The sequence below is a fragment of the Eulemur rufifrons genome, chromosome 19, assembly GCF_041146395.1.
Source record: "Eulemur rufifrons isolate Redbay chromosome 19, OSU_ERuf_1, whole genome shotgun sequence".
Lineage (NCBI taxonomy): Eukaryota > Metazoa > Chordata > Mammalia > Primates > Lemuridae > Eulemur > Eulemur rufifrons.
This window is the reverse complement of record NC_091001.1, coordinates 85,762,660-85,788,631: the sequence shown is the minus strand read 5'-3', so window position 1 is coordinate 85,788,631 and position 25,972 is coordinate 85,762,660. Positions and strand designations below refer to the sequence as shown.

The 25,972-nt window shown below is 41.1% G+C and overlaps 1 protein-coding gene across 3 annotated transcripts in view; it reads right to left on the bottom strand.

Annotated features, from left to right (window-relative positions):
- Nucleotides 1-2,220, bottom strand: part of MAP4K3 (mitogen-activated protein kinase kinase kinase kinase 3) — a 150,411-nt gene extending 148,191 nt beyond the window's left edge. For all 3 annotated transcript variants that reach the window (XM_069494991.1, XM_069494992.1, XM_069494993.1), the window contains exon 1: nt 1,830-2,220. In XM_069494991.1, coding sequence (XP_069351092.1) covers nt 1,830-1,925 — 96 coding nt within the window. In that variant the 5' untranslated portion in view covers nt 1,926-2,220. The remainder of the gene's footprint in view (nt 1-1,829) is intronic.
- Nucleotides 2,221-25,972: the final 23,752 nt, after the last annotated feature.

Below are 25,972 nucleotides of genomic sequence, written 5' to 3'. Positions count from 1 at the left end.
GTTGTTAGCTACTTAGATGCATCCACTTCTACTTTCACAGTCATCACCATATTCCAAAACATCATTATTCTTACCTGGACTATCACAATGGCCTTCTAACTACTCTTCCCCTCCATTCCATGCTTCACACTGCAGTAGGGAGATCTTTTAAAAATCTAAACCTAACTTCACTTGCTGCTTAGAACCCTGCAATGGCTCCCCACTGTCCTAAGAAGTCCAATCTCCTTACCAGAACTAAGAGTCCTCGCTGGTTGCTCAGGCCATACAGGCCTTCTTTCAAAACCAGGCTTCAAGCCTTCACACATCGGTTCCCAGTTTCTGAAATAATCCCCTCTCCCCATTGCCTTAAGAATGCCTAATCATCTTTCAGATCTCAACTAAAAGGTGATGAGCCTCTGACTGTCCAAACAAGATCAAGTTTGCCTGTTACATGCCCTCATAACCCTAATCCTAATACTCTTCTCTGCAGCACAAAATAAAACTGCAATTAAATAGGTATTTAAATGGTTGCTTAATGTTGTTCTTGTCCAAAACAAGAGAAACTCCTAGTAAGATTTGGGACCACAACTTTTACTGCTACAACCCAAGTGCTTAGATGCCCACCCAGTACCTTATGCACTGTAGGTGTGCTCAATACACCTGTATCGTCATGGGGAAAAGTGATGAGATCCACAATGGTGAAAAGCAAACCATCCACAAAACAAGACTAACGCAGAACACTGGCTGCACTGTTTTAAATATCTAAGTTACCACAAGCATTACACTGAAGCAAGAGTAAAAACGTACTGCTTCAACATGGTCAAAATAAAGTTACGACTAAACTTTCCAGTGTGGGGAAATTAAGTTTCTCTGTGTATCCTCAGGTGTTATATGAAACAGTAGGAGTTCAGTTACCAGTAATAAGATACACAACTAAATCCAGACTGCTGCCACATTTGGCACCATCCTCCTCTCTTCTTGGCAGTCCCTGCGAGGCCAAGAGTTGAGCTGGCCAGGGAAGACTGATTTATCCTCCCACATTTAGAAGTGGTCCCTCTGCAACAGGAATGCTGTACTACTCATGAACTTTGAATTCTAACCTTGTCGAACCAGTACCTTTACTAAGTATTCAATTCATTTTTCAAAAAGAAAGCTGATTCCCATGTGTCACTGACAAAAACAAGTTTCAAAGGCATCACAGTCCAAATAGACGTGGCGAATACAAAGTTGCTCTTTCCTTTCCCCCTCCCCGAAATCACACTAACTAGATCTCTTTTACAAAAGAAAGTCATTACTTGGGAAATTAAAAGAAACTGATAGGCGGATGCTAAGAGGCTAAAGGCTGAGGACGGTCGATGGAGGTTGTGCAGCGTATTAACTACTACCAGGCCTTGTGGGCAGGAGCTCCCAACCTACAACGGACAAGCCCAGGACCGTGTGAAGCACGCAGGTCTGACAACGCCAAACCCGGCTGTCTGGTTCGTCGCACTGACCCTGCCAATGCAACAAACGCCCAGACCCTCTCTGCACTGCGAAGAGCACGGTGGCTCGCTCCCGTTCAGCTCTTCCCTGGAAATGCGCGCAGGAGGGGAGGTGTCAAAGATCACGTCCAGGGGAGGGCTCAGGTAAGCACTTGGAGGTCTTGGGGTTAAACATTTGGTCCTTTGTTCAACGCGAGGCGGCAGAGCCCTCGGCGCCGGCTCCTCCTCCTCCCCCACTGCTCCCGGGCGCCAGCGTCTCCCGAGGGCAGGCAGCGCGGACTCGGACGCCCATGCTCGGCGGCGCCCCCAACCCTCCCCGCGGAGAGTCGGGACCCCGCAGCTTCGGCGGCGCGCGGCCCCCGCCTTTACCTTGTAGACGTCGCCGTAGGTGCCGCTGCCGATGCGCTGAATCAGCTCGAAGTCCTCCTGCGGGTTCCGGCGGGACAGATCGAAGCCGGGGTTCATGGCGGGCCCCGGGTGCCCCCCGCCTCCCTCCCGGGCAGGGGAGGGGGGGAGCTCTGGGGGCCACACGGAGAGTGGGCGCCGCGGCCGGCCCCCTGCTCCCCTGGCGGTCACAATCGCCTGGCTGCACGCTGCGGCCGCCGCCGCTCCCCTCACGCCGCCGCCACCGCCGCCGCCCGGCCTAACCGTCCCCGCCCCCCGCAGCCCGCGGCCGCGCCGAGCCGAGCCGGGTCACACCCACAAGGAGAGGAGAACGCTCGCAGCCCCTCGCTCGGGGTGAAACTCCAACATGGCTTCCGCTTTCGCCGCTCCTCCCCCTCCCCTTACTCCGGCTCCTCCGCCTCCCTCCCCCTTTTCCCGGCTCCGGCCCGACTGCGCAGCCGCGATCCCGGAGGGAGCGCTCCCTAGCCCGGCGCGCGCCCGGCCCCGTGCGCGCTCCGGCTTCGCGCGCCTGCCCCGCGGGCTCCGAACTACCTTGGCTTTCCCGAGCTGCCGACCCCCAGCCGCGGCAGCGAGGTGCTAGAGAAGGTTTGCCTGCCCCAGGGCCCGCGGAAGGGACAGGCAGAAAGTGGCCCGTCTTCTCTTCTGATTTCCCTAACGACAAAGTTTGACGTTTCTGTATCTGGTTCTAGTCCTAAGCAGGGAGAATAGTTTTAATTTGGAAGGCAGCTAGTGTCCCAAACTTTTTTTTTTTTTTTAGAAGCAACTGCACATAGGTTACAACGGAATACCATAGTGTCTCTGGGATTGCGGGGAGGGGGTCGCCCTACACACCGTGAGGAAAGCCCCCGAGAACTGTGAGCTGCGCTTGCTCCCATACGAGACACCCGGGCCGTTGGAGTTGGCCTGCCAGGTGCACAAGAGGGCAGGGTGTGGAAGCTCTGGGAGGAAGCAGGCGGAGCAGCTGCCCACCGTCGCGCGTGGAGGGCGTGGGAGGCAGGCAGAGCGCAGAACTAAAGCAGTGCCTGACCTCCCTCCCCAGAGAGGGCTGGCTTATCAGAGGCTGGCGGTGACTGGGCAAGCTGTCCAGCAATCCTGCAAAGGAGAGGTGGAGGGTGGAGTGTGGGCTAGATCCATTGCCCCACCTGAAATGTAAACACTTGATGATCCGGAAGCTCTTTAGCTCTGACCTTACCTACCCAAAGCTCCACCCTGCTTAGGACTCAGATTGTGAGCCTTGCGTGCAAACTATCTGAACACCAGCTCCTACTGTCAATACTTGTCCAAGAAAGTATGTAGGTAATGAAGGGTTAATTTTCTGTTCTTAATAAACTGCCCAGTAGGTATTTCCAAAAGCTTTAATCAACTAGGTGATGGCCACTTCGGCAATACCAGGTTGCATTTTTGCTTCAGAAATGCTTTCCTAATCCCCTTAGGCACCACACCTTCTAACAACTAATATTCCCTAATGCCTTGTGGCTCCTAAGAAACTAGGCCTCATCAAACCTGTTAAATAATATATGTATAATCAAATTATAAGCAGACTACTTACAGTTAACTGCTTCGTACTTTTTTTAATCTTTTCAATTCTTTTGTTTACGGTAAAATTGCATATTTACTAAATTCTCAAATTGTTTACATTAAGTGTTGACTAAAAGATATTGGGAAATGGTCATCTCTTCACCCGTACAAGTAGTCTTTCAATTCTCTACTTTTTAATTATTTTAAAGCATCAGTAATATGAGAGTATCACTTAACTTGCTGTCATTGGATTTCTTCTAGATAGATCTACCTTAAGGCTCTTGTATCTTGAGACTTCAACTCCTAACTATGGATGTTGTTCCATAGCTAAGGATCCTGCTTTTGCCTGTTTAAGGCACTTGCCCAGGACCCAGAGTGCAGGCCTTCCTTCAGATTGTCCACGTTTGGAGGTTTGGCCTCTTTAGGCCAAACATGAAGATAATTAGCCCAGGATTCAGATAAGCAGACCTAACAAACTATGGCAAATAGAAACCAGTTCTGCTCCCTTTCTCTGCCTTTTTAATGCCCGAAAGCCAAATTCTCAGGACTGGAGGCTGCACAAGAAAGTTCTAATGGTTTCACTGTTTTGTTTGCTGAGATTATCATCTGTGCAAATAACTCAGTATTTGCATCACTAATAGACTGCTTTCAAAAGGAAAAGACATTTCAGTAGGGCTGGAACAGTTCTTTAAAGTTTTGTTTGTTCCACTTTGGCAGGGCCAAACTAGTCCTTGAGAAAAAAGAGATGGATTTTCATGTAAGGGCCTGATTTGCCATATGGGTTACAACATAAATAAAAAAGCTTTTGCAATTAACTGCTCACAATAAAATATTTTGTTCTTTGTAATACATACATACAGCCAAATCCAGTGCCTTTTGTTTCTGTTCTAACTCCTTAACTTTGATAGAAGTAACACTAATGATGATGCTTTCCTAGAATCAGAGAAAGGGCTTCCCTCTTCTACGATAAGAAGCATTCTTAAAAGTCATCTAATTTTTTCAATTCAGGAGATGTTTCTACAGCATCTCTCTTGAATTTACTGTTGCTTAAATACCTTTAATAAAAGGGAACTCACTGCTTCTCAAAGCAACCTACCTCATTGTGAAATAGTGCTAGTGAATGATCATAATAACTAATAGAAAAATAGTAATATCTGACATTACCAAGTACTTACAAGCTGCCAGGAACTAAGCCAAGTACTTTCCACATATTACCTCATTTAATTCACACAACAACACAATAGCATAGGTAATATTATCTCCATTTTATGAGGCACAGACAGATTAAGCTGCTCAAGGCAATACAGAAAGCTCAAATTTGAACAGAGGCAGTATGACACCAAATGCCAGACCCTTAGCCACTCGTCTATACTCTGCTTGTATACAACATACTTTTTAAAAAATTCTCGTATGCTAAGCCAAAATTTGCCTCCTTGTAATGTAGTTAAAGGCAATGATATTAGATTCTGGTGGTATAGAACACAGAAAAGAAAAGCCACAGTACCTGCCCTCAAGGAGTTTGCAATCTCACAAAATAGGGCGAGAAGCACAGAGGAGGGGCATTAATGCAATAATGCCCAGGAGAAACATTTAGGAATGATGTTAAAGCTGAACTTTGAAGAATGTTTATGAGTTAGCCAGTCAAAAAAGGGGAGGTAGTACACTCCAGACCAGCCACTCAGCCCATTAAATCACCTACCCATGTAAGCATCGTATGGCAGGGAACACAAGAAGTTAAGATGGGCAACAGCCCATCTTCTGTTGGCCCATCCCTTGTGGGTTGGATCCCTTGATTCCCTGCACCAGCTTCTAGTTTCCCCCTCAGGACCACTTGTCTAACAACCCATTGGATCCACATCTTTGACTTAACGACCTCAGCCTTCTCCATCTAACATAACCACCACTCACATTTTCAGTATACCAGCAGCCCTGGAAAAGGAATGCTGAGCAAGACTTAGCTCCAAGAAAGACTCACTACAAGCAGGCCATCCACCAAGGGAGGAAAATCAGACACAAACATGTATGTGAAATAATATGTCACATACAACAGGTAATTGTGCCTAAATTCTGGGCACAGAGGGAGATGGTGATAATGAGACTAAAAAGTTAGATTTCTTTTTTTTATTATTTTTAAATTTTTATTTTCTTTTCCCCCAGCTTTATTGAGGTATAGTTGACAAATGAAAATTGAATATATTCACAGTGTACAATGTGATATTTTTATATATATATACATTTTGAAATGATTACCACAAACCAGCTAGAAAAGTTTACTTATAAAATTCAAACATTCTTAAGAAATAAAAACTTACACTTTAAAAAGTCAGGAACTGGGCTTGTGAAGAGCTTGTAGTCAGTTGGGTTATCGTCTGTTTAACCTACAGAGTTCCAGGAGGTTATATAGTCTAGCCTAGCACAGCTCTGAACCAGGCTACCTGGGTTTACATCTTGTCTCGGTTCTCTTACTGAATGAAGAACCTTGAGAAGTTATTTCAAACTAAGACTTTTATTAAGAGTCAAAGAGAAAATATATGTCAAAGTAGTGCATGGCACCACAGTAAACCCACAAAATATTTACTATTATTTTGAGAATATGTTAGAAGATTCTAAAAGATGACAGTCATCGAGATGGGGATGCAGATATGATTTAGGAAGCAATTACAAGAACATATATAAGAGACCCTGACTTAAGGTTAGGAGTGCTGACGGTGGAGAAAAGGGAAAGAACTCAGAAGATAATTGGAAGGTATTACAGGCTTGGGAGGGTGAGGAATGGGCAGTCCTGGGGGACATGCAGGCTTCTGGCTTAGGCAGTTGGGAAGGTTGTGATAGCATTTGCCATAAGAAAGGGAACTGGTATTATTTGGGGGGTGATTTTAGCACTGGATCAAAATAGATTCTGTTTTGTACCTGCATTTGAGGTGCTCAACTGAAAATGTAAAATTAGTGATAAATATATGGGTCTGAAACAAAAAAAATTTCAGAGCTAGTTTTTAGATTTGGGGAGTCATAATTCAGAAAAATATACTGAGCATCTATCATGTGCCAGATACTGTATTAGATCCTGATGATGCAATAGGCATGGTCCCTGAACTCAAATTGAGAATATAGACAAGTGTTCAGGGAATTACTTTACAATGAGATTGGAACAAAGGAGCAGAGCCTGAAAGAAATATTAGATGCCCCTAGGGCTAATAATTTGGCTCTTTTTGAAACCAATATATGTTTTTTATTTTCTTTAGACCAATATTTTTAAGAACATGAACGTTTTTTACAGGCTGGGCCGAGCTCTGCCTGGCTGTGGGTGGAGCTGGTAGTCCTCAGGTGTCAGTTCTCAGGCTCCGCTCTTAGTATGCGCAATTCAGCTCAGTTCCCAGATTTGCATACCTCCCAGCACAGTGGTTCTCAATGGAGGTTTTATTAGCGTTTTGGGCGGGACTGATTTTCCTTATGTGGGATGGCCCCTCTGCATTCTAATATCCCTGCCCCCCCACGTCAATACTGCTCCCAGCCATACTGACATCAACAGCAAAAATGGCTGCACATACTTTTGAACGCCCAGAGTTTGGCTAGGGGGTGTGTGTGGGGGTGGCTGGATGGATAATGTTTGCCTGTCATGTCCCTTGGGAGAACTGTCACCCACACAAACAGTTTATCAAAGTGTTCTTTTCTATCTCATATAGTATATTCACTGAGAGAAGTTCTGATATGTAAACTATTATCCCTTTTATTACATTTCCAATGTTTAACACCCAACTAATGTTTCACTGCCCTCTCTGGATTCACATCCAAGATTCCACCTGCCCCTTATCACATAGTTTCTAGAATCACTTAGGAGAGCACCAAATCTAGTCTTTTTAGCTTATAGAAGTCTTCACAAAAGAAGGAACGTCTAAGCTGAGATTTAAAAAAATAAGTAGAGAATTATCCAGACAAGAAGGTATACTCCATACCAAAAGTATTACATTCAAAGGAATGAAAGTAGTTCTGTCCATGGTGGATATGGTAACAGGTGAGTCTGGAGTGGTAAACAGGGGCAAGTCAATGAAGGAGCATATAAATTGTGTTAAATAACTTGTTTTTTTGTTTGTTTTACTGAGAACAAAAAGGAGCTATTGATGGATTTTCAGCAAATGAATAACATGCTCCTATTGTGACTTGGAAATATCCCACTAGTTGCAGTGTGGAGACTAAATTGGAGGCAGGTGGCAAGACTGGAGTCGTGATGGGAGAACAGTTAGGAGTCCCTCACAGTAGTAGAGACGAGAGAAAATGGGGGCCTGAATCAACAGTTGGTATCAATGTATAGCAATGGTAGTATTTGAAATTGGAGGTTGAGATGAATTCTCTTAGGGAAGCTGTATGGAATAAACAGAAAGCGGGTTCCTAGAAAATGCCAACATTCAGGATGTGAGAAAAGAAAGAGAATTCAGCAAAGAAGACCAGGAAGATGGAACCCCATATGATATGTGGGAATAGAATGGCGTAGCACCCATAAGAATGAACCACTCAGGTCTCCCTTCAGGGAAGTACCTGCTGTGTGGAGTGTGATTGGCTGATAGCCTCCAGCTACATCTTTGGGATCCATCATAGCATTTATGCAGAGGACTCTCCCTCCCCAGATGTTCCCAGCCGATAACTGAGCACGGCCATTCCTGCCCAATGAAGTTTCCTCTAATGGGCAGTCAATGCTCTGGGACTCCCCATTGGCCTGACTGAAGCTTTCTCAGAGCTGTCCTGCACACTGGCTCTTCCTACCCAATCCTCTTCCTTCTCTCACTCTCTTCACAGGTATTAAGACGTGCATTATAATCTGAGACTCTGCCCTCCTATTCCTGTTCCCATTCCTCTTCATCCACAGGTGTTTCCACAGATAAGTATCTAATTCAATCTTACCATCTGCTGTACTGGTACAAATGGTACCAATGAAGCAAAAGAGGGAATTTTAAGAATAGAGTGGATCAACAGTGTTAAATGCCAAAGAGAGACTAAGAAAGAGGGAGACAGAAAAGTATCATTAGTTGTCATTATGGAGATCAATGCTGACCTTAACTATCATATTTCTCCTGCCCTTGTATCTCCTCTTAGTTATATTCTCCAAAATCCCCTTCAACCTTTCGCATACATCATGATCTCCATACATCTCATCTGGACCCTCTCACATGAACACATTTAATTTGTTAATGTCTTTCTAAACACAGGCAAAGAATTGAGCTCAATATTCCAAATGCAGTCTAGTCAGTGTTGACTGTGGGAGGATTATAACTACCTATTATCTGAATACTATATTGTAGCCTAAACTGTGATGTAATTGTTTACCGCCACAACAAACTCAGGGCCACGGTATTGCCCAACTCCAGGGGATGCCATTCCGACTATTATCTATAATTATAAAATCCTCAACTCGCACTTGGCCCCTGGGTCCTGATCAAGAAACATCTTCAAAAATTGTATTTGCTCCTCTCTGAATCAGATCATCGCAGGTGTTCTTGAACCCACAGTCATAAAGTGTCAGGGACAAGAAACCTGGTCTCATATATCTTACTGTAAAGTTCCTGTCCTGCCAACAGTTTATCAGTCCAGATATCATCTTCTTATCCCGAAGCAGATATAATACCACCAACAACAAAACTGAGCACGAAGTATCTCTACACAATATTGCTACCAGGTGAGATCTTGATGAATTATCTAGACGAGAACCTCCTATCATCCTGGGAGTCCAGGATTTCAAGGGAGTGCTCTTTGGCCTGCACTGTAGGTAACTGGTATCTTTTCAAAGTCAACCAGTCCTTGAGGGTACAGACTGTGTGAAAAATAGACAATAAAATACAGCCATGTACTGCATTAACAACATTTCGGTCAATGACAGACCAAATATACGACAATGGTCCCATAAGATTATAACTAGAGTGGAAAAATTCTGATTGCTTAGTGATGTAATAACCAGCATAATGTCAAAGCTGAGTATATTATTTGCATGTTTGTGGTGATGGTGTAAACAAACCTACGGTGCTGCCAGTTGTATAAAAGTATAGCACATACAATTATGTACAATACATAACACTTGATAATAAATGACTATGTTACTGGTTTATGTATTTAATAGACTTTAAAAAAATTTTTTTAAATGTACTTTTATCATTATTTTAGAGGGTACTCCTTCTAGTTATTAAAAAAAAAAGTTAACTGTAAAACAGCCTCAGGCAGGAGGCATTACAGAAGGCATCGTTATCATCAGAGATGATAGCACCATGCATATTATTGCCCCTGAAGACCTTCTAGTGAGACAATATATAGAGGTGGAAGGCAGTGATATTGATGATCCTGACCCTAGGGTAATGTGTGTGTTTGTGTCTTAGTTTTTAACAAAAAATTTAAAAAAAAATTTTAAATAGCTTATAGAATAAAGATATAAAGAAAGAAAACATCTTTGTACAGCTGTACAATGTGTATTTTAAGCAAAGTGTCAATAGTCAAAGTTTTTAAAAATTTAAAAGTTATGGTGAACTAAGATAAATTTATTATTGAAAAAAGAAATTATTAAAAAAATTTGGTATAGCCTAAATGTAGTGTTAGTAAAGTCTACACTGGGGTACAGTAATGTCCTAGGGCTTCACATTCACTCACTGACTTACCCAGAGCAACTTCCAGTCCCGCAAGCTCTATTCATGGTTAGTGCCCTGTACAAGTGTACCTTTCTTTCTTATCTTTCATGTTGTATTTTTACTGTACCTTTTCTATGTTTAGATATATAAATACTTACCATTGTGTTACAGTTAGCTACAATATTCAGTACAGTAACATGCTATACAAGTTCATAGCCTAGGAGCAATAGACCATCCCATAAAGCCTAGGTGTGTAGTAGGCTATACTATCTAGGTTTGTGTAAATACACTGTGTGAATGTCCACATAAGGACAAAATTGCCTAACGATGCATTTCTCAGGGGTCTTTAAGTGACACGTGACTGTATTGAAGAACTGTAAGGAAGCGCAGGCTGAATACAGGCTCGGAAAGCGACAGACTGAGAGGTGGCTGAGATCATCTTTTTGATAAAATCCTGATTATGTTTATCGGTTATCCCATGATAGATAAGAGCATGGTGTTTCCCTGATTCCCTTTTAGATAACATCCAACCTAGCATTCCCCTCAGATGCCCCCAGTTAAGAGGCATTGCCTTGTGTCCTAGTTCCCAAAAACAGAGTGAGGCCACTGTTGGGCCAAACTGAACTGGCCCAGAACAAATATAGTTACATGCATTGTGTTTCCAGAGTGGCTTACTGCCCCAGGGTGTTATCCCACTGGCCGTGTACCTTACTATTACTCCCCTAGGGGGACTCCACCCCCGCCCAACAAAACCTGTACAGTAGTAATCTATTCATAGATCTAGAAAGTTCATCTTTTTGAAAAAATAATTGATTAATTTGGTTTAAACCCGGATTGGAGTTTTTCTTGATTAAAACAGGAAAAAAAAAAACCAAACTAGAAGTAAAAGCTCAGTTAAATAGTTCAAATACCAGGATTTTCCATTATCCCATACTCTCTGCTCACAGCACAAGGTGGATTTGAAGGAAACCCATTTCTCAAACTGACCCAGGTCTCTGCTCCAGATCCTTTTGCTGGGTCTGAGCTCATGGCAAAGCCCATCTGGATCAAGACATGCCTCTGCTCAGTATCAGAGCCAGACCTTCAGCCTGGGATCTAATCATCTGGGTTACTTAAAGATACTTTTTGAAAATATATATTTGAGTTAGTAGTTAAACATAATAGTTAAATTGGTAGTATGAACTTTCTCAGCTGAGCATCTGATAATATCAGAATAGCTTTAACATGTGTTGGCCGGGCGCGGTGGCTCACGCCTGTAATCCTAGCACTCTGGGAGGCCGAGGTGGGCGGATCGTTTGAGCTCAGGACTTCCAGACCAGCCTGAGCAAGAGCGAGACCCCATCTCTACTAAAAATAGAAAGAAATTATATGGACAGCTAAAAATATATATAGAAAAAATTAGCCGGGCATGGTGGCACATGCCTGTAGTCCCAGCTACTCGGGAGGCTGAGACAGGAGGATCCCTTGAGCTCAGGAGTTTGAGGTTGCTGTGAGCTAGGCTGACGCCACGGCACTCACTCTAGCCCGGGCAACACAGTGAGACTCTGTCTCAAAAAAAAAAAAAAAAAATAGCTTTAACATGTGTTGATGTAATAATTGTTCTCATTGTAAAAGGAACAAAAGGAAGGAAACTGATGAAATTTTCCCTGCTACTTTGTATTTTACTTACAAATGGATAAGCTCCTGTATGAAATTTGTGAATAGCCATTTTCAAGTTTAAGTGTAGAGCTGTGTAGAGGCAGTCTATATCTGTCTCAATGTCTGGAAATGTTTCTATGAACTTGTAATTGCTTAAAAGTATAACACTCTTATATTGCTGATGCCAGTATTTGGGCTTTATGTATCCTTTCACCTAAGGAGAGTGTTCCATATAAACCCAAAACACCATGTCTGCAAATCTGAGCGCAGTCTGTTTTCTGCTATGTGATGCAAGCCTCTTAATTAGTCTCTTCGGCCCCATTCTCTTCCTCTTCTGATAGTACCACACCTGGCCAATAAACATGCTTCTAAAATGCCAACAATGGAACCATGAAAGTCCTGGGGGGAAGCTAAATTTAGAATAAATGTGAGTTCACCTTTAGGCAAGTGGAGGAGATGAGAGGGCATTCACGAAGGAGCTCTTGCAAGGGTAGTAGCAGATTCAGATGCAAAATGCAAGAGGGTAAGTTTGAACCATACAAATAAAGACCATAGTTAGAGTCATGAGATCTCTGAGTGAGGTCTGAGGGCGTAGAACGATGGTGAACAATCTTTTTTTTTTTCTTTCTTTTTTTGAAGCATGGGCCACTTAAACAAAGAAGGACTTCATTTTTTTACATTCAAAGTGAAAATAAACGTCAGTGAATTCTCTGACAGAAATGTATGCTGTGAGATGAGTTAGTAAAGTCTAAGTATTCATTCTTCTCCCAGGCAAGTGTTTTCCAGCCTTTTCTTGCTATATTTATGGTGTGGAATTTAGGGAATGGATAGTGGAGGTCTGGGTGGAGAAGTGAGGAAAAGGGGGGTAATTTAACCAGAGAGGAGCTGTCAATCTTTAAAATATTTAGAGAAGGAAGAAAATAAAAGTCCAATAAATTGAGTACTAGAGAAAGAGATTTTATGTTTAAGGGCTGAAGAGAATAGAATGGAATTCAAGTGTGGCTCTATACGATGAGCTGATTCCTTTTTGATGTTCTTTTGTAATTGCAAGTAAAGATTAGAATACCTTTTTTTCAATTGCTGTGTATCTTTATATGTGACCCTGAGTAGAGTCTGAGGTACGTGGGACTGCAGGATTTATTAGGATTATAGGAAAAATGCCAGTGAGAAACTTGGCAATGCTTTTAAGCCACTAAAGTGTTATCTGGTCATATCTAAGAAGTCACAACACAGAAGCAGCTTTCTAATCTTTTATAACTTAATTTGCATGGCTCTTTAGAGCTTATAAATATCTCCACATTTATATCTCATTTTAACTTTGGAATGACTTCTTGAATTATTATCATCCATAATTTATAGATGGGGAAATTGAAGCTTAGAGAAGGGAAAGCCAGAAACAGATCAGGATTCCTAATTAGTTCCAGTCAATTTAACATCTACTGAACCTTGATCTGAGTTTCAGGTTGTACTAGATATTGGGAATGCAAAAATGAATAAGGTCTGCACCCAGTCCTCAACCACTACACCATTCCTTTCTTTACTCTTTCCCAGTTCTCTCCCAGAGGTTTGGTATCCCCTGTTAGGTTGGGTTGGGCTGGTTTATAGTGAGATCCAACCCTGAGCATCACCTACATAAACAGCCAGCTTACAGGAAATAGGGACTCAAGGGTACTCTGGCAGTTCCAGGGCTGTGAAGTCGTCCTTCAAGTTGCAAAGGTAGAGAAGATATGGGAATTCTTACTATTGAGAGGACTATATATTGGTACAACCACATAGGAAGGCAATTTAACAAGATCCAATAAGCTAAAGATGTCCTTATCTTACAATCTAACAGTTCCACTTCTCCATGTTTACCCAAGAAACTCTCCCTTGAATGCACAAGGAGACATGTAAATGAATGTTCATTGAAGCATTGTTTATAACAGGAAAATAATTGGAAATGACCTAAATTTCCACAAACCTGAGAATGGATAAGTAAGTTGTTGGGTGATCACATAATGGAATGCTGTAATTTAAAAATAAATGAACTAACACTAGAACTAGAATATGCATAAATCTCAAAAAAATATAACGGAGTAAAAAAAGAAAGCAGAAAATACATAAAGCATACTACCATTTACATTAAACTTAAACACATGAAACAATTCTAGATATTTCTATGTGTGATAAACATTTGAAAATATTCATGGTAATAATGAACTCCATATTCATGGTAGTTGTTACCCCTGTTGAGGAAAGAGGATAACGATATAGCATACAGTAGGCTTTAGCTGACTCTGTATTTTTTCTTTACTTAAAAGAAAAGTGGATCTGAAGTAAGTATGACAATAAGTTAATATTTGACAAAGCTGAGTGGGGAGGACAGAAGTTTGGTATATTATTTTCTATACTCTGTATGCTTGAAATTTTTCATTCAAAGGTATATATGGGCTCTAGACTCTAGAATTCTAGGCTCTTGGGTTTTCTTTTTTTTTTCCTTTGTGTAAATTCCCCCCCTCCCCCGCCCCCGCTTTCTATGTTGAAATTCCATCCATTCTTTGATAACTAGCTCAAGTCTCACTACCTTATGGAGAATTTCCATGATGACTTTGTCAGTCCACACTATTTTCTCCCTTTTCTAAACCACCATAAGTCTATGCAGTTCTCTTTTATAGCATGTTTGTATGAACAGACTTCTTTCATGTAGTTGTTTAAATATACATTGGCTTGCATTAGTATTTGACTTAATACACAAACCTTGTTTCTCCAATTATATTGTGAGAGTCTTAAGAGTGGAGACAATGTTTTAAACTTTGTTAATTCTTCCTCTGTGCCCAGCAGAGCCTAACCAAATACTTATTAAAGAAAAGTGATGTATTATCCAATAATTATAACTGCTCCTACAAAACCTGAATGAACATAGAAAGTTGAAAATGCTCGTCTGAACTACATTTGCTTTTATTTTCCCAGAGAGAGAATAGTAATGAGCTGTGAAATGACCAAAAGTCTGGCAGCAGAAGGGAAAAGAAAAAAAATAGTGGGTTTGTATATTACACATTCTGGATAATCAGCTCTTGAATGATTAAGTGTGGAAGATGTCTTATGGGGAAAAGCAGATTTTAAAAACTCATTTTATGACCATGGAATTGTTTTATTGACCATTTCCAGTTTTCAGAGGATCCTAGGCCAAACTCACCAATTATTTTGGAAAAACAAAATGCTCTTATGATATGCTGCATAACCACACAAAAATATACCTCGTTATTGCTCTGCCTTCACTTCAGTGTTTATTGGACTAGACATGGGAATGGTGGTCTGAGGAAACTAAAAAGCAAAAATTATTCCACCTGTGGAATCAGGGAGGGATTTGGGAGAAAAAAAATTACTTTGAGTCAATTCACTCTTGGTACATGTAAAAAGTGCTTGGTGCTTGAGGCAACCACTTGAAATTAAAGTTTGCCTGAAACCTCAGAAGAAAAGGTTAGTTTATACTAGTCTAGATGAAAGCTGAAGAGCACAGGAAATAGTAAGAGTTCTGGACCATATTGTCTCTCTTTGGAATTGAAAGTTGGGAATGAAGAAGGAGATACATTTAGGAATTAATATGGTTACTTTTTAGCAAACACAGCAGTTCCTATGATCTAGATTTGTGGTCCCAACCCCTGGGCTGTGGACCCGTCAGTAGCCTGCCAGGGACCAGGCCACAGAGCTCTGCTGCGCCCACCCTCCCCGCTACCCGTCCTGGTCTGTAGACAAACTGTCTTCCATAAAACCAGTCCCTGGTGCCAAAAAGTCTGGAGACTGCTGGTCTAGATCAAAATTACCACCACTTGGCCCCTGGAGATTTTCCTAATGGACCTTTGTAATATTATATTAAACCAGGCCACAATCTCATGGTTCTTTGGCCTAGGTGCTACAACATCCAAAATATAATTCCCTAAATTAAAACTTAGCTACATGTGTATTTATGACAGCTGAGTACCTCAGGGACAGTAGATCTCTGAAAACAATTACTTCCCTCTATGTCATTTGTATTCTAGCAAAGAAAACAAAAGGCACAAAAATATCTTACAGTTTGGTAAGAGTTTGTGTGTATTTCCTCATTTTCACTCCACTTGTGGCTATTACTGTTGAAGCAAAATCCTAAAGCAAAGTGACCAGAGTATTCCCATAGTCGTGATGAGCCTTATCACTGCTCTCTACGATTGTTTCTTTCTCCAAATAAAGAGAAGCAAGACTAGTGGTGGTATATAAGGAATGTATATTATGAATATATTGGGTTCTCAAAGTTCCTACAGTCTAGGTGTTTGTAAGTTAGAATTAATTCCCCATGGAAATAGTGTGATTAATTATGGTTCAATTCCAAGGCAAGGGCACAAAACCTAATATAATCTTGGTGTATGTGGCAGGGTAAATTGGATGAGAAATTGTATTTTCTTTTCTTGTCGATTGGCTCATCATGGAGAAATGAGAAGTATTTTTCCCTTCTCCTCTCCAGAGGGAGGCTTAAGATGTGGTGATTTTCTGATGCTTAAGCCCATAGGGGCAGAAGACTCAATTATCTGGAATGGAAAAAGCACCAGGAGGAGGGGAATGGCCTGACTTCAGGAGATCTTGGATCTCTTGGACCTGTGTGGAGAGCACCAGACAGAAGTTAGTGTCTATAAATGGTGAGGACTTATGCCCACTCCTAAATAGACCAGAATGGTATAGATCTCTGATGGGGATGCTGGCAAGGATATCTTGTCTCAGAAGTGGTAAAAATACTAATTTATGCTAGGCTATAATAAGCCAAGGGTGCATGTTATAAAGTCTAGCATTAGGACTAAGAGAATAGGAAAAGTATGTATAAGTAATATAATGTATAAATAATAAAAGGGAGAAAAAAATAATAAAAACACTTGATTAAGCCAAAGAAAGGCAAGAAAGAAGATTTATAAAAAAGCAAGTAACAAATGGGACAAAGAGAAAAAATAATAAAATGGTAGCTATGAAGGGGGAGGAAGGGATGGGTAAATACACACTTAAGGGGTACAAGGCACACCATCTGGGTACTAGGCACACTTACAACTTTGACTCAAACTGTACAAAAGCAATTCATGTAACCAAAATGTTTGTACCCCCATAATACTCTGAAATTAAAAAAAAAATAGATGTGAAAGTCCTTTCTAAAACTATAAAAAACGGTAGCTATGAACCTAATTATATCATTAATTACCTTAAATAAAAATCACATGATATTCCACTAAAAGACAAAGATTGTCATGCTGGTTAAAATAATTGTATATGCTTTTTACAAAAGATACAAGAGCTATAATCTTGACATAATAACACAGAAAGGTTAAAAATACAAGAGTAGAAAAAGACATGTTATGCAAACACTAACCCCTGAAAAAGCTGGTATAGCTGTACAATAACATACAAAGTAGACTATAAGGAAAGAAGCATTATTAGAAATAAAGCACCAGCCTGAGCAAGAGCCAGACCCTGTCTCTACAAAAAATTAAAAAAATTAGCTGGGCACGGTGGCATGCGCCTGTAGTCTCAGCTACTTGGAAGGCTGAGGCAGGAGGATTGCTTGAGCCCAGGAGTTTGAGGTTGCAGTGAGCTATGATGATGTCATTGTGCTCTAGCCTGGGCGACAGAGTGAAACCCTGTCTCAAAAAAAAAAAAAAAAAAAAAGGATAAATAAATGGTGGTAAATCTCAACAATGCAGTACTACCCAACAATGAGAATGAGAGAACTACTGCTACATATGACATGGAAGGAGCTTATAAGCACAATATTGCTTGAAAGAAACAATACACAAAAAGTGACATTGATTTAAAGTTTAAAACCAGAAGATACTAAGTTATGGTGATAGATGTCAAGATTGTGGTTACTTGACAGAAGGTAATAATCGGGTGGGAACACAAGAAGGCGTCTAGACCTAGTGCCAGTAGTCCTGCTTGATCTTCAGAGTAGTTACATGGGTGAGTTCACTTTGTGAAAATTCACTGAGACTGTACCCTTATGATTTTTGCCATTTTGTTTATGTGTGATCAATAAAATTTCTATTTAAAAAGGTCCAATCACACCAGTACCTGTACAACAGTCATAACACAGAGTAAAATTTATAACCAAGTACATCCTATTCATCTGAATTTGCCTGATCTAATAATATCTTATAAATGGAAATCCAAACATACGAAATAGAAAATTACTTGTAGCACAAAAGCACCTTTCAGTTTATAGTGCAACACATCAAACGCATGAAAAGAACAAGGATAACACCACAGCAGATCCATTTTTCAATTTCGTAAATTTATCCTAAGGAAAGAAGTAACAACAGTAGCACAATGCTTGCTATGAATATGTTCCTTTTAAACATTATGTCTGCTAGCAAAACACTAGAATCAGCCCAACTATCAAACCACTAGATCAAGATTTAATAAATTATGATATAGTAGTACAAGATAATAACATACATTAGAAATGGTGAATAGAAGACCTTGCAGAAACACTAAATAGTTTTGCAGGTATAATGTTAGGTAAAAAATCTAAATGTGAAGGGATATGTACATCATGATTCTAACTACACAAAAGTGGATCAACAGGTAATAGGAACAAATAAAAAACAGTTGTGTCGGAGTGGTGGATTTATGGATCTTTTTGGGGGGGCACCCCCTGTCCCCCAAAATATTCTTTATTATTTGGATCAGTTAGAGTTCTTTTGTTGCAAGCAACAAAAATTAACTTACGTGAGAAAGAGATTTATGAGGCCATATAGGAGTAGCTCACAGAATTAAAGGAGTTGCTGAATGACCAAGAGGAAGAACAGGAACGAGGAAAGTTACAGAAATCTTGGAAACAAAAGTTCTTTTGCCATCTCTCTGGGATTCTGCCTCCTGCTGACTAGCGTTAAATACCTTCCATCCCCATGTGTCTCCACTTAGTATTCGAATTAATGGAAGAGAAAATTCAATCATTCCAATCTGAGTCATGTATCCACCTTGTCCTTTGATTGGCAACCACATCAGAACCACTTAGAGTTGAGGAAAGGCACTTCTGTAAGGGCTCGGGGTAGTGCTGTGACCAGAAGAACGGCAGTGGAAGGATGCTGAACACACCCAAACAACAGTTCCATGAAATCTTGTCATCTTTTCAGTAAATAGAATAGTTATTACTACTTTTTTCTTATATTAAATGAAGATACACTTACTGAAGAAATTTTGCAAAAATCAGAAAAATATAAAGTAAAAAGTAAAAAAAATCTTTCATCCCATTATCCATAATCCTGTTTTAATTGTCTATTGCAACATAATAAATTGCTTTGAAAACTAGGGTGACCAAAGCCAGAAAGTAGATTAGTAAAGGGGATGGAGGGACTGAGGGGTGATAGATAAAGGGCATGGGATTTTTTTTTTTTTGTGTTCTAAAATTGGATGATGGTGATGGTTGTACAACCCTGTGAATGTAACTAAAACTACTGAACTTTTGAGGGGTGAATTTTATGGTATGCAAATTACATCTGAATAAAGCTGCATTTAAAAAATCCTAAGGTGACCAACTATCCGAGTTTGCCTAGGACTTCCCTGGCTTTAGTACTGAAAGTCCCACATTCCAAGGAACCCCTCAGTCCTGCTAAAACCTGGACAGTTAATCTCCCTACTCAAAATTTTTCAGCTTAAAATGATAAAACATTTGTTATCTTAGTTTCTTTAGGTTAGGAATCAAGAAGGAACTTAACTAAGTATTTCTGGCTAAGGGTCTCTCACGAAGTCGCAGTCACGATGTTAGCTGGGGCCACAGCCATCTGAAGCTTGACCTGGGCTGGGGATCTGCTTCCAAAAGGCCTCACTGTCTTTTCCTGTGGGTCTCTCACAGTGTGTCCTTGTGACATGGCAATTGGCTTTCCCCAAGTGCAAGTGAGAGAGAGAGAGAGAGAAAGAGAGACTAAGATAGATGCTGTAGTGTCTTTTATAACCTCATCTTGCCATCACTTCTGCCATATTCTATTGGACACACAGATCAACTCTGGCACATTTGGAAGGGGACTACACAAAGATGTGAATATAAGGAAGCCAGGATCATTGAACAATCCAGGAGGCTAACTCCCACCAACTACAATTCTAACTCTAACCGTGTCTGCATTTTACCAACATTTTGCTAATTTTTAAATTAAACCATGCTTATTATAGAATACATGGACAATTCAAGAGTATAATAGAGAAACATGTTATAATGAACACCTCTGAACACAAATTTTACTTCTGTCACTGATTAGACAGGATAGACTTCAAGATGTGCGATTATTAGGGCACATGGTTTTAGCATCATAAGACTCTTGATACGTGGTGCCAGATGCTTTGCTGATACTTGCAGTGCATTGGATGCCCATTTCGCCATCCTTTGCTAGCCTAAAGTATTACTGTTAGTAACTCTGCCAATTTCTAGGTGAAAAATTGTAGCTCCTTGTTTCAGAGTGCTTTTTTAATAGTAAGCTTGGAAATTTTTCAGTATGTTCAGTGGCCACCACTAATAGATAAGCATTTATCAGGTCATAAACCCTTTCCAGATATATTCATGCAGTCATTTAGTATTTATTGAGTGCCTATTGTAAAAACAAGGAAGTGTCCCTACTCCTCAGATGCTCACAGTCAAGTGAGTGGCCTTAGCTAAAGAGAGCCACTAGCCTAAGGTCATGCCCTCTTCCTGGGGTGACCCACATCCAGTGATTGATCAGAGTGGGGGAATATGAAGTCTTGATCCCCTAGCCCCAATATGAGATGACTTGGAAAGGTCATCCCAGCTTTGGAGCTCCCCAAAGTTCAGCTGAGGCCTGCATTGAGACCTAATCCCAACATCTCCTTTGCCCAATCTTGCTCCCTTCCCTTCTTTTTCCTGCTTGTACCCTTTCCATTCTATCTTTCCCTTCCCTTCTTTTTCTTTATTCCCCCTTTCCTTTTTTTCCCTTGGTATCCACAGGTGTTTGATTGGTGAGCATTCCCAAATAACAATTTTTTTTTTTTTTGAGATAGGGTCTTGCTCTGTCACCCAGGCTAGAGTGCCATGGCATCAGCCTAGCTCACAGCAACCTCAAACTCCTGGGCTCAAGTGATTCTCCTGCCTCAGCCTCCTGAGTAGCTGGGACTACAGGCACATACCCCACTGCACTCCGCTAATTTTTCTATTTTTTGTAGAGGTGGGGTCTCTCTTTCTCAGACTGGTCTCAAACTCCTGACCTCAAGCGATCCTCCTGCCTTGGTCTCCCAGAGTGCTAGGATTACAGGTGTGAGTCACCGTGCCCAGTCCCCAATGACATTTTCTACACACTAATATTCATCTCAGAATTTGCTTCCCAGGGAACCTAACCTGTGACAGCCTCTGGGAAAGGCTACACAGGAAGTATTAGTATGTGTGGCCTCCTGTGGCTAGCAGCCAAGAGGAGAAAGGGTGGCTCAGAGCTAGCATGCCCAGTTTGTCCTTTCCAAATGCACAAATCATGGGTCCCTCCACCTTCCCTGAGATAGAGTGGTTACATATGTGGAGAAATGTCAGTATTTACACCACCTATGTTTCTTCAACAAAGTAACATTGGGACAACATTTAGTGATAATAAAGAAGATTCATTAGAAATTAACATATTAGATGTAGGTGAGAAAAAATTGGGCCAGTCAAGAATTACTTCTAGGTCTCTGATATGGGTAACTGCATGGATGATAGTGTTGTTTACTGAGAAAAAGAAAAAACAAGTTTGGAGGAATCTATGAGTTTATTTAGAGGTGACTTTGGAATGTCAGAGTAGAGTTGTTCATTAAACAACTCTGGAGTTCAGAAGCATGACCTGGAGTCCTGAAATGCTGCTATGAATCTGTGTACTCATCGGCAAACACCAAGTAATGACTGGTATCCCACAAGGCCGACTGAGAAATAATTTAGGGAACAGAAGTCAATTGGGGGAAAAAAAAAACCAAGCCACAACCACTAATTAGCATTTTCAGAGATTTAGGAAGATATTAATATTACCCACCTAAAACAAGATCAGGAATGCTATAAAAGAATGATCAGAAATACAAAGAAATCTGGGGAATGAGCAGTATGATTGTCAAAATCAAAATTTCACTGAAAGTATTGGAAGATAGAGTTGAAAAAATATCCCAGAAAGTAGAATATGAATGAAAAGGAGATAGTCATAAGACAGAATTCTGAAACATCCAACAGTCAATTAATATGATCTTTATGTAGATCAGGTCCTGGTTCCTTTTTTATTCATTCTTGGATGAGTTTCTGGACTGGTTTTTACCAGGAAGTTTGTAGGAGGAAAGGCCAGGGATTTTGTGTTGGGCTGAAAAAAAGGATCCAGCAGAGGGAAGACATGAATGAAGAGGTGAAGAAGGTGTAACTGATGGAGTGTCCTCCCCGAGGAGACCCAGCCAAAGCTCTGGAGCAGGGGCTCACCCTAAATGGGAGTTCACACTTTCTTTGTGCCAGGGGGGAAAATACAAATGCAGATAATCTCCTCAGTGGGGTGATTGGAAACGGAGGGAGTTCTTCTATTTTCTCTAAGAAGTATGGACACTATCATCTGTTGAGGCACAGGGGGTGAGTGTGGTGATTGGGGTGGGATGTAGGTATGGAACTTTGGGGAATATGAAGATTTTTTATTGAAATAGCCTAAGTTAAGGATGAAAGAAACAAACCAAAAAAAAGCCGCTTGGGGAAAGAAGCAACGATTGTCAGGCTCCTCTGAGGGTCCAGGTGAGCTGGAGGCCCGTACCAGCGGATGGCTGAGAGTAGACTTTGGTAATCAGAGCCGAAGCGAGGAGACGCTACAATAGAGGAAACAAGCTAGTTTCAGAACGAAAAGGCACCTACGTTCTTCTGAGAAGAGAGTTATATAAATGAAAACCAGAAAAACATCCTCCTATGAGTCATGGGTCTCGTTTTCATCAGCTCCCTGGTCCTGCTTATTTTCCTTTGATGTTTACAAAGGGACATGTGATTACATAGGGGAAAGGTAAAGGGTATAATAAACCCGGGACGCAGGAGAAGGAAGAGACTCGGAACCCAGCTGAGAGCGGAGAGTCAGGGGAGAGGGCTTCCTTGAGCCACCTTCATAGTTCGGCCCCCCTGGCGTGGAAACTCGCCGAGGGGATCAGACACCTGAGTTTCTTCATTGGTCTCTCTTCAGCATCTGGAACCGAGCCTGGCACGGCAGAGATGCAAAATAAATATTTTGTGAATGAATGAAGTTCACACAGTGCAGCCTCTGGCTTTTTAAGATGATTAGCATACGCCTCTCCTTTTTTACCTCCTCCTCCTTTACAACAAGTTTCTGACAGCCTTTGGGCCTGCTGGGGCCTTTGCAAAAGACAAACAGTCCTACTGCTGGTGCTCCAAGGACCCAACCGCCCACCTCCCAAACAGAACTGCGTCTCCCTGTTCTTGTTGGAAAGGCAGGCACAGCTTGCCTTGCAAGAAACTTGCATAGGAAATGGTGCAATCTGGGCTGTTTTTCGTCCTCTTTCAACCTCATTTCCTAAGTTAAAGAAAGAGAAATTTAAGGAATCTTAGGAATACGAAACTTCTCCTCCGGAATGATCTTTATTGAGCTGTTTGGAACCAGCTGAAATCCTGAAGGGCTGTCAAGCCAGCCAAGAACAAAAGAAAATGAAAAATAACTTAAACAATCCTGGCTAAACTTGAAAAAGATATCTAGAGCAGCTGCTATTTTTTTTTTCTTTCGCAGATTGGTTTGCCTTTCCCCCAGTTTGTAATTGTTATAGGATTGTTTTAGATTATTGGGGGTTAGAAAGGAAGGAAGAAGGAAGGAATCCAGCATTTTGGAAGTCGTATTAAGCTTTATAATTTACACAGCTGTAGTACACATGCTAACTCCCTCTCCTACTAAGATGCACTGAGTGGTAAGTGACGTTTTTATTCATGGCATTCTCTTTAGGAGTTTGTTCATGACATTCAGGTCCCTTCCCATCCTCCACCCCCCAATTCAGTCTATACTTGTGGTTTATGGATCATCTCTCCAGGGCCTCATCTGTGGGGTGAAAGGCTGTTTTGCCTGCCCTACATTTACCCAAAAAGAGAGCAAGAAAAACTGTATATAGTCTGCCAGATGGGCAGGAAACACTTTGCTGCACTCAAAATTTTCCAGCAGTGGTATCCCCAGCTTGCCATTTTGCTGCGAGCCCCGCACAAAGTCGACAAGCATTTCCCCTGAAATCTCTACCTCTCCACTGCCAGAGCTGGCTTGGCTGGCTACCAGAGGCACTGACCAGGTGAGAGGAGGCAGCCTATAGGATGATACTTCCCTTGCACCCTCATGCCCACCCCACTGTGAGGTAACTGCCGCACAACCGAGCTGGGTCTGAGAAAGGAACTGAAACTGGTTTGCCCATGGTCAGTCGGGGTGGATGTTGAGCCCAGACTGAAGCACAGAATTGCTGCAGCCCGGGGCATGCTGGGCTGAGTCATGGCTTCACCAGGAATGCAGCTAGTCTGGAATGCAAAGCAGGGGCCCAGATGCCTGACACAGAGCAGTAACTTAGAAAAGGGAAGGTCTTTTCCTAAACATAGAGAGCTACAAGTGATCTTAAATAAAAACTTTTTTTTTTTTACTTCTCTTCCAATTTCCATTTCAGGTTCCTCCTTAGGGTGAACACTGGTTTCAAGCTGGGGTGTATCTTTCCATCGTTTCGGATATCTGTATTTATCTATCTATATGCATATATATGCATGTATCTGCATGGTGTATATGTGTATGTCTATCTACTACCTGTCTATATCCACACGCACAGAGACAGAGCAAGTGAGAGAATTTTACCTTGTTTAGCTTTGACCTAACTGGTATCATACAATGTGGATTGTTCTTCAACTTGCTTTTTTTTAAAAAAAAAATAGCCGTATCTCTCTTGGAGATTTTTCTGTGTCCATGTGTTCTAAATCTTTTTAACTGCTGCATACTCTTATATAACTCAGATACATCCTGTTTATTTAACTATCCCCCTTTGGATGATCATTAGATTGCCATGGTATCAGTTTAGACTACTACAAATAGTACTACAGTGAACAGCCATGTACCTGCTTCCTTTTTGCATATATGCAAGTGTCTCTCTAGGGTAGATACTCTAGGTGTAGGATTACTGAGTCAAAAGATAGGTGCGTGTAAAGTGAGAAGGACTACTGCCCAATGTGTTCTCCAAAAAAACTTGGCCAGTTTATATTCCCAGCAATAGAATGAGAGAACACCTGTTTCCCCACACACTGGCCAACACTAAATATCAATCTTTCTTATTTATTGTCAATCCAATGTATGAAAAATGGTATTCCCTTATTTTTATTGGCATTTCCCTCAAAACTGATAAGGCTGAGCATCTTTTCAGATGTTTATTTGCCATTCATGTTTCTTCTGTTGTGAATTGCCTGTTAATATTCCTTGCCCATTTTTCTGTTTTGTCTGTCTTTTCCTTGGGGACACACAACAGCAAGTCCTTTGCTATATATGTTGCAAAGCTTTCACTCAGTCTGTCCCTCGAATTTTGATCTTATTTATAGTTTTCTTGTTGAGCAGATTTAAAGTTTTGACATAGTAAAATTTATTAAAATTTATTAATCCTTTTCTTTGTGATTTTTATATTTTGTATATTGTTTCAGGTCTTTTCTACCCCCAAGGTCATAAACATGGTCTCACTAATTCTGGGAAATGCAAAAGCTTTAAATGAGGTATTTTTTACAGTGGTCCAAGCCCTATTATCTTTTGTCTGAATTATTGCAACAGCCTCCCAACTAGTCGCCCTGCTTCTTTCATTGCTCCGTGTTCGCAACACAGCAACCGGAACAATCCTTTTAAAACATTTGTCAAATTGTGCTATTTCTCTGAATCAAATCCTCCAATGGCTTTTCATGTCACTTCAAGTAAAAGCCAAAGTTATCACAATGGCACCACATGCATCCCCCACACTCCATTCCCTTTCTTATCTCATTTCCTGCTACTCTTTCCCTGTGCTTGAAACATAGTCTCAATAAATATTAGTAGAATTCATGAACAAACTTTATCACCATTTATTTGGGGAAAATAGCCTAAAAAGTGTTGACAATGATGTGGGGACACAGAAACTTTCATACACTGCTGACAGGAGGGTGAATTTGTACCAACCCTTGCAATTTGTAAATACTTGATGATGAGCATGTCCTTCCCGTTGGCAATTCCCTTCTAAGTATATCTAAGTATATCTCTCTAACTAGAGAGATTCTTTTAAGTGTACACAAGGAGACAGTATGAAAATGTTTATTGCAGCCTTGCTTTTAATGGGGGGTGGGGGAAGGAAACAAAGAATGAATGAAGAAATTGTCACAGGACAAAGTGTCCT